Below are 14,042 nucleotides of genomic sequence, written 5' to 3' on the forward strand. Positions count from 1 at the left end.
AAAATTAGCATCTGTGCTGTCTTTAATTATAAGCACTGTTGAAGAATTGGGCACTTTTCTATGGTTATGCAGTTGCGATTGAATATCACAAGTTTAAACGTGAATGGTCATTTTTACTTGTGAGCGGGCTTAGTACAGGTGACTAAATTTTAAAGTAAATGGTGTAAAAATATTGTGGGGCAAATTAGACTTCCTCTGATAAATTAAGACATGACCGCCCAAAGTCATACCAAGCTTTTAAAATGGGCATTAACTGATGGCCTGAGTTATGTCTGCGAATTTTAGACTTTCTAAGTCCCCTCAGACGTGTAAAAGTAGAGGTTCCATAGTGCAGTTGTGCCTTCTTTGTCTTGTCTTCATTGTGATCATTCTGAATTAAAGTCATGAACATTTTTTGTAGTCTGACAGCCACTACTCCAGCCACTCCAGCAGCAATACTCTCTCCAGCAATGCCTCCAGTGCCCATAGTGATGAGAAATGGTATGACAGTGGCGATCGCACTGAGTCAGAGCTGAACAGCTACAACTACCTTCAAGGGACTTCAGCTGATAGTGGCATAGATACCACCTCCTACGGCCCCAGCCATGGCAGCACAGCTTCTCTGGGAACTTCAGCAACGTCTCCTCGATCAGGGCTTGCAAAGGAGAAAGTGACACCACTGTGGCATAGTTCCAGTGAAGTAGTCTCCATCGCAGACAGGACTTTAGAAAAAGAAAGCCATGTTGTAGACCGGAAGACGGAGTCTTCACTAAGCCTGGATATTCACACCAAGAGTCAACCAGCCTCCAATCCTTTAACAAGAGAGAACAGTGCTTATAGTCTTAGTGATGCCGTTTCCCACACAAGGTAATTTTCTCTCAAGTCATGACTGATGCCCCTTCCACCTTCACTTTCTCTCTCTTTAACATATCGGAGATGAGAAGTGAGTGTTAAGGGAAAATTGTGTGCCTGTTTTGGCTAACCCAGAGGTTTGAAAGATCCCACTGTGTAAGGTGTTTGACAGTGGACACTGCATGTGGTATTTGTATCTCCCACTGGTGAGTCCAGTCAGTCTAAGGAGTGTGTGAATATTTGTGATAGCAGGAACATGCTCCACTCTACCACTGTTACACATGATGTAAGATTTTTAGTATGATAGGTGTATTATAGGGAACATCGTGCAAGCATTGCTTTTCAAATCATTGTCAACAAGGGGATAAATAAATTTAACAATGCCCATTTGATTTTGGAATTTTTGTTTCTTTTTTTTCAAGTGGTGGTTGTTTCATACAGGAAAATATAGCTATACATTTGCTTCCTCTGTCCACGCCCCCCAATCTTTTTGTTTAGAAACTTGGGAGGTAGTGCCATCTAATATATGCAGTAAGGGACAAGGAAATGAGGAGACCTTGATTCTTAGTACCCACTCTGCTACTGACTGTGTGTGTGACATAGGACAGGCGCTTTACCTTTTTGTCTCAGTTTCTCCATTTGTAAAATGAAGATAATGAACATCTTTGTAAAGTGCTTTGAGCTCCTTAGATGAAAGGCCCTCATTTACAAATGAATCATAAAAATTAGAGGTGAAAAAAAATTCAGATCTTCTAGCTTAATTCCCAAAATACTAAATATAATTATTTTTAAAATGTTATTAATCATTGTAAGAAGAAAAGTGCATCTGTGCTATAGTACTAAGCAAAAAACCTAAATCTGCAAGGGAAAGCATTTCTTTTTTTTTTTTTTCCTTCCTGGTTTTAGGCAGGCAGTTGCATTTATTATTATTTGTATTAATTTCTTTGTATTTTTAAGAGACAGCTAAGATATCTAGTAGGCTGGAGGGTAGAAAATATGATGCTAACAGTTCTTCAGTCTGACAGTTCTGTTACAGGAGAAATGAGATGAGGCAAAGCTGGAGATTTACCATCCAGTTTAACAGCTTCTGATACTGTAGCTGGAAGTTGGGGTTGCCACAGAGTCTGTAATGCAGTGAATGATTTCCTTGCACTCAGTGTCATGGTAATTTGAGTTTGGGATTTTATTAATGGGGTTCCATACTATTCTGTCTGTGTTCTAGGGGCATTGTAGGCATTAAGTGCCTCCTTATGTTAAGCATCTCTTTACACTGATTTTTTTACCTGACATATATAACTTTTATTTTAAGACAATGCTGGAAAGTTGCCAGCAACATTTTTGTTTAGAATAAATTTTTCAGAAAGGAGAAAAAGGGCCATGGTAAATCCCTGGGTTACAGTAAGTACTAAAAGCTACACTGTGAAGATATTCTTAACAGTAAAAACGTATTTGGGCTGTTGAGGTTCTAGAATTCTCTCCTCCATGCAGCAAATAGTGTCAATAGAAAAGTGGAAATAAAAAAGTGGCAGAGAATGAAAAGAAAAAAGGAAACTTGATATCATGAAATATAAGGGGGATACAAACTGATACCAACTGATAGTAGGGTTAGCCTGTCAAACCATCTCATTAATTTGCTGTACTATAGCAATATGTCTCCAAACATGACATTTTTCTATGGTTTATTTGGTTTAACCCAATTCTCATTTCTCTAGTTACACTTAAATTGTTTGTTCCTGTAAATATTTTTTCAGAATGGAGTTGAATTTTCTTGATAAACTACTCTGGTTTTACACAAAATATAACAGTCTTGTTTTGCTTTATTTGAAAACAAACAAAAGTACAGTTCTTTACACAGAGAAATGATATAGTAATCTATAGAACAGAATTGAGGCACCCTAGTTTGGAAATATGGTCATACAGTACCTTGCAAAATTAATGCACAATATTTGGTCTGTTAGCCATGGAGAAAAGACAGGCTACCTTGTATTCCCTCATTATTATTTTATAATTTTTGAACATTTAAAAATGTATTCAGTGCATCAAAACAAAGTAAAAGAGCCTGCACTCTTGATTAGACATGACACTGTAAGTGAGGGTTACTAACAGGTCAGGAAGAAGAGAGGAAAGTCAAGAGTGACAATACGAACATGCTGTTACTCAATAAGGCATGTACACATTTTGATGGTTCCACACACACACCTTTTTTTTTTTTTTTTTTTTTAGCCTCCCCTTCACTTCTTGTAGACTTACCTTGTGCCTGAAGTCCTAAAATACTTTTGGTATGATCTATAAAGGCAACCGTTCTGAGCTGGAGGAAGAGGAACTTAGTTTGGTGACAAAATGAACAGAGTTGCAGAAAATAAAATAACTGCAAATTAGGGTGTTTGTGCATTTAGAAGACAGGAACAGTAATTAGTGTGCAGATCATTTGGCAGAGCATAAAAGAACTTGTACCTGAGAATTGGTGGCAAAATGTAAATTATAGTGATTACATTTTGCAGCAGTATTTCTAGCTGGGCTTTATTTTCCTTCTCCACCCCCATTCCCAAAATTTCTATTGATTATGCAGGTTTCTCATGGCGTCCCAGGAGGACTGCATTAATGTAGGGCGGTAATTACACAGAATCAGTATATCTGAACATCATTAACAGAAACCATATGCACTGATAGTTTGAATTTCATAAAATAAAAAAGGAAACATATTAATTGTCAGACTTTCATTTGCTCCCTAGCTAAATGGTCTCTTGTGGTCTTCACTATCAAAACTAAAAACAAAATCCCTGATATTTCCATCCAGATGTGGTATTAAATTGCTTTTTAAAAAGTTGTATTTCATGATTGGACAATATTTTGCTGAGTAGATGAGTAGAATCTAGGATTCTTTTATGGATGTTGGAGGAAAAGATATTTTTTTATTCTTTCCTGTTACCACGCTCAAGTTCAGTGTAAAAACAACCTTTTCTCAAGCCTGAGGGTTGTACTCTGCTCCCTTCAGAGACAATCAAACTGTTCAGATTGCCAGCTTGAACAATGTGAATCCCCTGCTTTCTTCCCAGGAATGGAATGTGTGCCTCTACAGTGCTTCTAGCCCCTTCTGGCCCATGTAGACAGCACCCAAACTTGTGTCCCAAGCCTTCAGGTTCTATTCAGACAAACACCTTTACTTGTGCAGTGCCCCACTGACTTCAGAGTGTTTGCACTGTGTTATTCAACAACTTGTGGATTGGGGGCTTTTGATCCCCGGGTGTCAACAGCACAGTATGCTGCCACTAAAGTACCAGGTTAATCCCTAGAATGTTCATGTTGTAAAACTGAGCACCTCCAAAAATATTTAAAACTTGTATCTAAACAAGGACAAATGGGGAGCAATGTAATATATATATATATAAACCAAGGACATCAAAAAATAAAAATTGTTGTGAGCTAACTTTTCTACCTCTCTGCCACCCCACTGTTCCTTGCATATTTCATGTGTTTGTTTACTGTACCCTCTTCAGTGAAACATCTTGATAACAATAGGTATAAATAAACACATGGAATGTATTTGGAAATTTATTTACAAGCCCTCTCTTCCATCCTCATTGATACTACTCCCTCTATAACTCTCCATTAACACTAACAATTCTGAAAAATAATGGGAATATTAATATTCCTACACAAAGGAAAAACCTCCAGTTCTCAAATGCACACTCCTTCTGAACTATAAAATATTTTAAAAACAAAACAGTCCCATACAATTTTCTTTTAAGAGGCGCATCCCAGCTGAGCACTTGATACTTTAACTTGATAATGGAGATATCTCATAGATGGACTATGTTTCTCTCCCCTCCCTCACCCCCCCAAAAAAGGGCAAGCAACTTCTGAATTTCTTTCCTTACTTCTACTCTGTTTCCTTAGCAGAAGTGATATTTGTGCAGGTCATAAGTGGACAAAATTTGTGACATGCAATTTCAGGTGGACTGTGCTTTGACCTGCTAAGGGCAAGTTGTTCCCAGTTTTTTTCAATCTGGAGTTTACTGGCAGATAACTGGAAGAAATTATGATTGTCAGCTGTATTTTATGGCCTGAACAGATTTAAAAAGAAAGTTTTGAATGGGAGCAGAACTGGAAATCAGGAAAACTGAGATTTTTCACACTAATTTGTGACCTTGGCAAATCATTTCTTATCTCTGACTCAGTTTCATTATCTGCTATTTAAAAAAAAAAGGAATAACAATACCTTCTTTTGCAAAGGCCTTGAGATTTACAATTGAAAAGTGATATATAATATCAAATGTTCAGTATTATTATGAACGGTGTAGACAATAGGTTACCATAACTGATGCCTTAAATATCTTCTGTCATTGTTTCAGTAACAAATTATACAATGCACCTTCACATGACAGGATCACTGGAGAACTTGCTATCAGACTAAAAATTTAGGGTTCATTCAGCTACTAGTTAATTCAACCATCCATTTAATTTTTATTTCACAGTCAGAAAACACCGCTTTATACCAGAAACCTCATCTGTTTCAAATGCTAGAATTACTCTCTCACACACATGCACACACCCCCTCCAGTGCTCCAGTTATGGAGAAGACAATACACAAAAGTAAGGTAGAAAATCGTGTGTCAACGTCCTTAAAATATATGATGGCATTCCAGCACCGAATCTATACCTGAAGTTTTGCTGTAGTTACAGATGCCTCCACCTTTTTAAAGCATAACATAATATATAGTCTTCTTAAAATTTTATGTTCTGATGCCTTCTTAGACAGCATCTAACTTTCATATCAACATATAAATGAAAACTAGTTTTATCCAGGACTCTCTTCCTGTGATGCAAACCAGCTGGAATGAGGCACTCTGTTTCTCTACATTCTTTGCCTAGACATATTATGTCAGGAATTAGAGATATTAAAAGACAATCCGTTCAATTTCAGTTAAGGCCCAGTCTGCTGGACAGCAAATTAATTGCCTAGCCATTTTTCTTCTTTTTAATGAAACTGCTCTCGCAGATTTGCTATTTATACAGAGTGATATAAATAAGAAAATAACCTATTTAACCAACGTTTTCCTTCTTTCCCCAGTGTTACTTGCTCCCTTGTTTAACTGCCTTGAAATGACTAGGGAAAACTAGAAATAATTCAGCTTCATGGGGTAAAGGTTCAGTCCACCTGGAATGCTGTTTAGGGGGAATATGTATTAGCCAAATGATTTCTTCCTCTTGATTAAATGCTCATAGTAAGAGGGTACAAAAGAAAAAAGGACTCTTCCTACTGTGGTGAGCAATCCTATTTTTTCCCTTAAACTTTTAGAATTGAAAATTAGGCTTTAAAATGCTAGGCACCCAAGCAACTGCATTGATCATGGCCTACATAACTCAGACTTCACAGAAGAATGGTTCAGCTCTTGTAGAATCCTCAGGTCTTGGATCTCAATGAAGGTAAGTCCTCAATGTACAGTCAGTGCAGTCCTCCAGTACTGATGATGTTGCCCAGAGTCTTTCATCAAAGAAGTATTCAGTCTATTCATCCTCACTGATTCCTAGCAGACCAAAACTCTGGTTTCCTCTAACTACTTATCCTCTCTTTCCGGTCTCCAGTCTTTTTTGGTAATACTGAAATGTAACAGTGAAACGTTTGTGTCTGCAGGACTCTCAAACGCTTCCATTTTTATCACATAGTAGAGAGTGTTGTCTCATGGTGGCATTGTCAGCTGTGACAGCAGCAGACTCTGAATTATGAGCAATAATGAATAAGGCCAGTAATATATATCCTCTAGCGTTATATATTATTGGGATTTCTTTGATACTAAAAAAATCTCTTGGTATTGATAAGGCTGGTCTTCTGGATAAAATACTGAGCTAGGACTCTCAACTGGGTTCTCTTGCTAGCTCAGCCAAGACTTCTTGTGTTAGCCTGAAGTCACTTAACCTCTCTGTGCCTTAGGTTACCCATCTGTAAATTTGGGGTGATACTTTTGTACCTCACAGGTGGCTTGTGAAGTTTAATTCATTTGGTTTTCAAAAGTGCTTTCCGGTTCTCTGATGGAAGGCACGAGAGAACAGCACAGTATTATTATTATTAGCTTTACATCACAATAATACTACTTTGGGTTCCTGCTAACCAAATGCAGTTTTTAAAAAAGTTGCATAAGATGCATACACACACATTTAAGTTAAGCTTTGTCTTTGTTATGCTTCTCTCCCAGTACCATGAGCTCACGACATTCTGCCAGCCCAGTTGTTTTCACCAGTGCCAGAAGTTCACCTAAAGAAGAGCTTCATTCTGCTACTTCCCCACAGCTCGCACCTTCTTTCTCCTCCTCCTCTTCCTCCTCCTCTGGTCCTAGGACTTTCTACCCTCGCCAGGGTGCTACTAGCAAGTACCTGATTGGATGGAAAAAACCTGGAGGGACAATAAACTCTGTGGGGTTTATGGATACCAGAAAGTAAGAGCGTTTTTTGGTTCTATTGTTTGGTTGTTAACTTAAACATGAAGAAGCACTGAAATCCAGAGAAGTTTCCCGTATGGAAAGGTCCGATAGAATTTAATGATATGATCAGACCTCTATAGAACTTTAGAATCTCTACCCTAGAATTCCATAGTGTGGCTTAAAAATTCTATAGCTTTATCATCATTTTTCGTTACTTTGTAAAAGTTTTTAAAGTAATTTCTATAGAAATTCTATAGAATGCAGTAGATTTCATCTTTATTAAATTGTATGATTTTTCTTTAGAGAATTTTTAAATGAAACTCAAAATATTAATTGAACAAATGAAAAAACCATCCTCAACACTGAGTGTTTTGTCCCTTAGATTCTTCGTTTTGTTCCCACATTCTAAGACTTGCATCAAGAGATTTGTGATTTGGGGTCTCAGATGACCTTGAAAGGTGGAGGTTGGAAAAATGCATATCGGAACCATTGACCCTCTACAGTGGAGATTCAGATGTCTGGGCAGTTAGGGATGCTTTGAAATCATTATTGGTGTTAAGTACAGCATTCCCAGATGATGCCAGTAACTGCAATGGGCCACTGAAGGGAATGCTAGATAGAAGCTAAAATAAAAAGTATTTTGTACAAGTTATACACTGGAAGCCAGCTAAAAGAATAGGGACATTTGGTATGTTTAAGCATTCAGCTAGTATTTAACAGACTTTAGTTTATATAATTGTTCTTTGTTCTTACATATTTGTTCATTCTTTGAATAGGTACATCCCTTTAATAGGGAAATTTATTATGGTACTCTTTTCATGCATTGGAAGTTGATGCTTTCAACAGCTTTATTCCTTTAACAGGTTTCGTTTATATGGGACTTTACTGTATTACACAAAACTAGATCTTAATCTTCCCATACCCACACCCTCCCTCTCTACGCCGTTTTTCCCTCTGAAAATCTTGATGATGCTTTACTGCTTATTACGTTCATAGATCCAGCCCCGAGTGGCTTTGGGTCCTGAACATGTCTGTTCCCTTCCCTTTAAGACGTCACCAGAGTGATGGCAATGAAATGACACATCCACGGTTGCGTGCATCAGCCAGAGATCTACGGGCATCACCAAAACGAGCATCCCAGTCCACTGTTGAGGAAGAGCTGAAGAAACTGATAGATCTTGACAGCCCAACGCCAGAGTCCCAGAAGAATTTTAAGGTATGCTACAGAAATGGATCATCCTCTTTTGTCACCGTTAAGTGAAATTCAGGAGGCAGGTGAAGACCAGGGGACCAGAGCTCCATTGACTTCAGAGATCTATGCCAGTTTACAGCAGCTGAGGATCTGGACCCAATCACTTCCTTAGTGTCTGAGTGCACCATGCATAAAGCATTGTTCGTCACTGTTGAAAACAACATAAAAGTCTAACTGAAACTGCAGTGTTGTGTACCTCATGGAAAATGTGAACACTGTCAACTCTAAGGAGAGTTGATGGCATTCACCTCTTTACAGGAGCTGCTCAGCACCTCACAACATCCTGTAAGTTTCTCAGATGAAACTTTCCTGTTCTCATCCATAACAACAAAACAGAACCCAAAATTTTAATCTTCCCTGAATTCTTAGCATGGACACAACGCTGGCCATTTGCTTTATCAACTGCTGGAAGGTAGCACTTAGGGAATGGTTTTGGTATTCCAGCTGTTGCAATGGTGTTGCAGTTTTTTGTGCCATCCTTTGAGGAGACTAACATACTTAATTGAAGAGAACACCTAAAACAAATATTTTACATACATACTAAATCCATTCAGAAAAATTTCCTAAGGTTTCATCAGAAATTGTAATAACTTCTATTTTATTAGTATTTAAAAATAGATCATTTTCAAGAGAGTGTTTTGATTTCTATAGTGTCGGTGTACTAAGTCAATGATTAACAGTTGAGGCTCGTCATCCAGGGTCCAAATGGTTTCCAAAGCAGCCATGCAAAAGAGAGAGATTGCAGCTTCTTTCTCTGCTTGTCAAAACCCAAAAAGTCTTATTAAAACTTATAAGTGCCAGATTCCATATACAGACTTTTTTTCAAATATTACCTTAGAGGCTGGAGAGAAAAAAGTTTGCCATGGGGAAGATTTTTTTTTTTTTAACAGTATAGTGGTTTATAAGAGGAAGGAGGCCTAAGGGGAAACACCCTCTTCCTGACCTGTAAACGGGCGCCTATTGTCTTTTCAAGAAATTCCATTTAAACTGTTAATTGTCCCAGAGACCGTGAATAGCGTGTATCTTTTGTGAGCTTCTTTCTTTACTGACTATGCACAACGAGTTCAATCTTTCCAGTATCCTTCATTTTCTTGGTGACTGGGATCAGTGTGTCAGCTCAGCCTAGTGACCTGCTCAATTTTATCAATGCTATTATCTACCAGTAATGAAAATAAATGTTAAAATTTAAACATAATTATAATTTCTACCCAGTGCACAATTTGTACTTCATGTTAGGTGAAGAAATGTGGCCCTCCTTAGCTACCTGAATCTTTTTTTTTATTTATTTATTTATTTATTTATTTATTTATTTATTGCAGCTCTTCTTGTATTTGGTAATTGAGAGGTCCTGTTTCCTGGTAGGATAGGCAGTTTTTTTGTCTCCTAATCTTTCTGCCTTCTCATCCCTTCCCTTCCCCCTGTCATCTTCAGTTCTGCTGCCCATCTCTCCTTCTCTTCTCTCTTCACACCCGTCACCTCCATGCCATCTTCCTCTAACTCAGTGGTTCCCAAACTTGTTCCACCACTTGTGCAGGGAAAGCCCCTGGCAGGCTGAGCCAGTTTGTTTACCTGCCGCCTCCACCGGTTCGGCCGATCGCGGCTCCCAGTGGCCACAGTTCGCTGCTCCACACCAATGGGAGCCGCTGGAAGCGGTGACCAGTACGTCCCTCGGCCCGTGCCACTTCCAGCAGCTCCCATTGGCCTGCAATCAGTCGAACCTGCGGACGCAGCAGGTAAACAAACCGGCCCGGCCCAGCAGGGGCTTTCCCCGCACCAGCGGCGGAACAAGTTTGGGAACCACTGCTCTAACTCCTTTTCACTTCTCTGCTCACGTTGTCTCTCCTTCCTAAACCACCTGGTATTCAAATATTAGTAGCCTAACAATCTAAAGTTCCAGCGCTAATTATGTTTCCAGTTTCTAATATTCGAGGCTGCAAGTATTTCTACTCTGGGATGTTTAACACAAGGAGCACTGCAGATGTTCCTCGGTTGAGCAGTGCCTGATGTTGGCAATGGCTTCTTTTTTTCCCTCTCCTGCTAGGGACAAGTATTGTGGGGCTTGGCTGGGTCACGATAAGAAACTGCCAGCTGGGCTTTTGGTCCCAAAAGGAGAAAACAGAGTGGTTCTCTCAGAGTGGATCTGAGTTAAATCAAATTGATTTAAATCACTAGTCAGGAAGACTTGATTTAATCATGGATTTCTACATAAAAGTGCATTCTTGTTGGTTGTTATAACCTTAATACATATTCTTCACAACTCAGATAGATGTCGGCTTCATTTTTAGAAGGTACACACTGTACATTTTTAAAGTGATTTATTTTGAAAACTTTTCAGATTAGTTTTACAGTATATCAGAAAATGAATGATTGGTTATTTCATTTACCAACGGTAATTGAAGCAGATATTGTGAAGTCATTGGGAGGTGAACTATCTTCAATTCAACAGGTTAATCATTAATATTTGGAGGATTTTCTTGCCATGCTGTATTAGGAGGAGAACATCACCAGAGAGACATTTTAAATTGTTTAACTATTTCTCACCCCTATATATTTATTTATTTATTTAAAACCATTTTTTGCTGTTAACAAGCATGTTATCTCTGGCGAGACAAATCCACAGTTTGAGAACTGCAAAACTAAGCATCTCTGATGGTATCTTCTAGCCTGAGCACTGAGTCCCATTGGGTAGCTAGAAAGATTAACCTAAATAATCTGTGCAAAAGCCCCTGAAAACCCATAAAATTGGGTCCCTAATCCATGAACTATTGGAACTCATTAACAAAACTTTTCTTAAACATTACATGAATATATTGTCTCCTACTATAGAATTAGAATTTATAATCCGTATTCCATGATGAGATGTCTTCGAGCTATAATGTATTTTAATTAAAACTATCTTTAGATAGTTTTTTCCTCAAAAATCATTTTATCAAAAAAATCCGATTTTCTTTTTTTAAATCATGGATTTTTATCCACCCTGGGTTTTCTACCTAACATATATAAAACCCTTGTTGTTGTTCCCTTGGTACCAAGAGTTGTTATTTTTCTGGTGCTCAACCTTAAATGGAAAACTCACGTCGTGATGGTCATTTCAGACCTCCTGACACCATAGCAATGAAATTAGCCAGTCTTATTTCTGTGTCCACTGAGCCCCATAAAGAGGTATAATTCCACATCTCAATGGGCACATAATTTTTATATCGGTATGTTTTCAAAAATCCCATTACCATGTCATTTCTGCTGTGGTAACCTTAGAGACCTGCTTTGTCCACACCCTGCAATATTCATATTGCTTGACAAATGAGCAACGTGCGTCTCTGTCCTAGTGTGGATGAGCCCATGGAGGAGAACTAGCAGAATACACAATTAGCATGTAAAATGTCTCTTTTCTGTTTTTTCAGATGGTATCAGCAAGTTTTAAAAACGTTTTAGCTACATTTCTGGTTCTTTATCCATAACTACAAAACTTGCCGCAGCTTTTAGCAGGGGCTTCTGATCTTTTTGATAAAACCATATTTCATTTTGGCAGATTGTCCTCCAATGTACAGAAGCAATAACCTTTCTCCTCCTCCCCGCTTCTGCCCCACCCTTCAGTGTGGGTTTTAATCACAGAAATAGAATACCATCTGGTTAAATAACTTTTTATTTATGTGAACAGATAAGTATTTCTCTGTGCAAGAGAGCAGGTCTCCAAAATTAATCAACTTAATCATGTCTGCTCTAGGAATTTCGATTAGTGGAACTGTTTTTGTTTTGTTAATTTTTTCTCAGAGCTCTCCGAAGGATTTTAGTTTGTCAGACTTTCCTCATTGTTCTGTTACATGGAGCTTGTAGCCAATTGACATCTTAGCCAGAGTGTGTGGAGGATAGCCCAAGAGGTAGAACTCTTTGTTTTAGATATCACTTAACTTGCTTCTGTAAACACATGGTCTGGAGCTAATTTACAGAATACATGAGTTTTTTGAGGTTAGATACCCTACAGGATGTCTGGTGAATGATAGGAATAAAAATTAGAGATGGCAAAGATCTAATAGGACATCTAGACTTAATGTTCATCTAGACAGAGCTGTTCATGTAGTACTCTGTCCCATCCAGTTTGACGGCGATTGGGTATGTTAAAGCCTGCTTATTTTTACAAATATAGGTTGCTTTAATAAACAAATGTAGTGTGTGTTTGAAATGTTACTGTGTACTGATGTCCTCTTAAGAATGTATAGTCACACCTTTCCCTCTTCTCAGTCTCCGTTCCCTAGCACTCCTACCACAAAGCGTGCCTTGCAGAGGACTTTGTCAGATGAGAGTATTTACAGTGGTCAAAGGGAACACTTCTTCGCCTCGCGGGCCTCGCTCTTGGACCAAGCCCTGCCAAATGATGTCCTGTTCAGTAGCACATATCCTTCTCTCCCCAAGTCACTACCCTTACGAAGACCATCGTACACTTTAGGAATGAAGTCATTACATGGTAAGTATATGTCCAGCCTAATTACAGTAAAGGAGAGATGCCATTACAATTACTTTAACAAAAAACAGTTGTCTGGCTATTTGTTAATTGCATCTTGATTTTGCTAAAGTAAGGGGAGTCAAATCCCACATCTCAGAATGTAAGCTGGATCCTCCTCCTCCCACTCCCCACCGCCAAATGGGTACAGCACTGCATAATAGGCCAGGTAAATAGTTTTGGGGGAAGGAGTGGGGAAGTTTGCCTTTTTCTTTAGCATCATGTTTTGACCACTGCCAAAAGCAGGAATCAAGACTCGTTGGTCCAAAGATCCCATCCTGTGTGTTATACAAGTAACTATTGCCTGTTTCTGGTGTCTCCCATTTTAACATGTAGTTTATAGGCTCAAAGTACCACTGACAATGAAGACCACTGAGGTGGATGAATGCCAGTGGACATTTGGAGGTACTAAAGCACTTAATAAATTTTTAATGCACCAAGTGATCCTGAATTCAAATCCTTGCACTACACACTGCAGAGTTTGGATTTACTTAAGCAATTTGATCAAGCATTAAACAGGTAACTGGAAAAAGTTACCTTACTTAGTTTTAAAAAAATGTGCCGATGATACTGCAAATGCCCTTGTTACTGCAGTGAAGAGCATCAGTAATTTTATGCAGTATAATGTGGATTACATTGTGCTGAATCCATTGCTGCTGACAGGGGTGAGGGTGGGTGGGATTTTACACAGATTCCTACTGCACCACTTACTTAAATATGTAATTGTATGTTTTCTGAATATTTAACCTTCACTGGGAGAAATAGTTCAATAGGTCTCTGTGTAAAAATGCTCCATAATGTCTTTTGGAGATGTACACCTGTTTCTGTTCATCCATACTGTGATACATGTTAGGTAAAAGAATGAGTGTTATAATACCAGTAGGTTCAACTCAATCCAGAGATATTTAAGCGCTTAAAACAAAACTACAGGAGTTGGTAGTTCTTTGATTTGCATTTTGCTTTTAACTTTTAGCATAGTTGGTTATAGTATGTGCCATTTCTCTGGACCTAAAACACTTGCCAACTCTTCAAAGGTGGGGAT

The 14,042-nt window shown here is 38.4% G+C and overlaps 1 protein-coding gene across 3 annotated transcripts in view; it reads left to right on the forward strand.

Annotated features, from left to right (window-relative positions):
* SIPA1L1 (signal induced proliferation associated 1 like 1) overlaps positions 1-14,042 on the forward strand; it is a 161,934-nt gene that overhangs the window by 139,655 nt on the left and 8,237 nt on the right. For all 3 annotated transcript variants that reach the window (XM_074955583.1, XM_074955585.1, XM_074955584.1), the window contains 4 exons: positions 401-846; positions 7,026-7,265; positions 8,301-8,466; positions 12,742-12,964. In XM_074955583.1, coding sequence (XP_074811684.1) covers positions 401-846; positions 7,026-7,265; positions 8,301-8,466; positions 12,742-12,964 — 1,075 coding nt within the window. The remainder of the gene's footprint in view (positions 1-400; positions 847-7,025; positions 7,266-8,300; positions 8,467-12,741; positions 12,965-14,042) is intronic.

This window comes from Natator depressus, chromosome 6 (assembly GCF_965152275.1).
Source record: "Natator depressus isolate rNatDep1 chromosome 6, rNatDep2.hap1, whole genome shotgun sequence".
Taxonomy (NCBI): Eukaryota; Metazoa; Chordata; order Testudines; family Cheloniidae; genus Natator; species Natator depressus.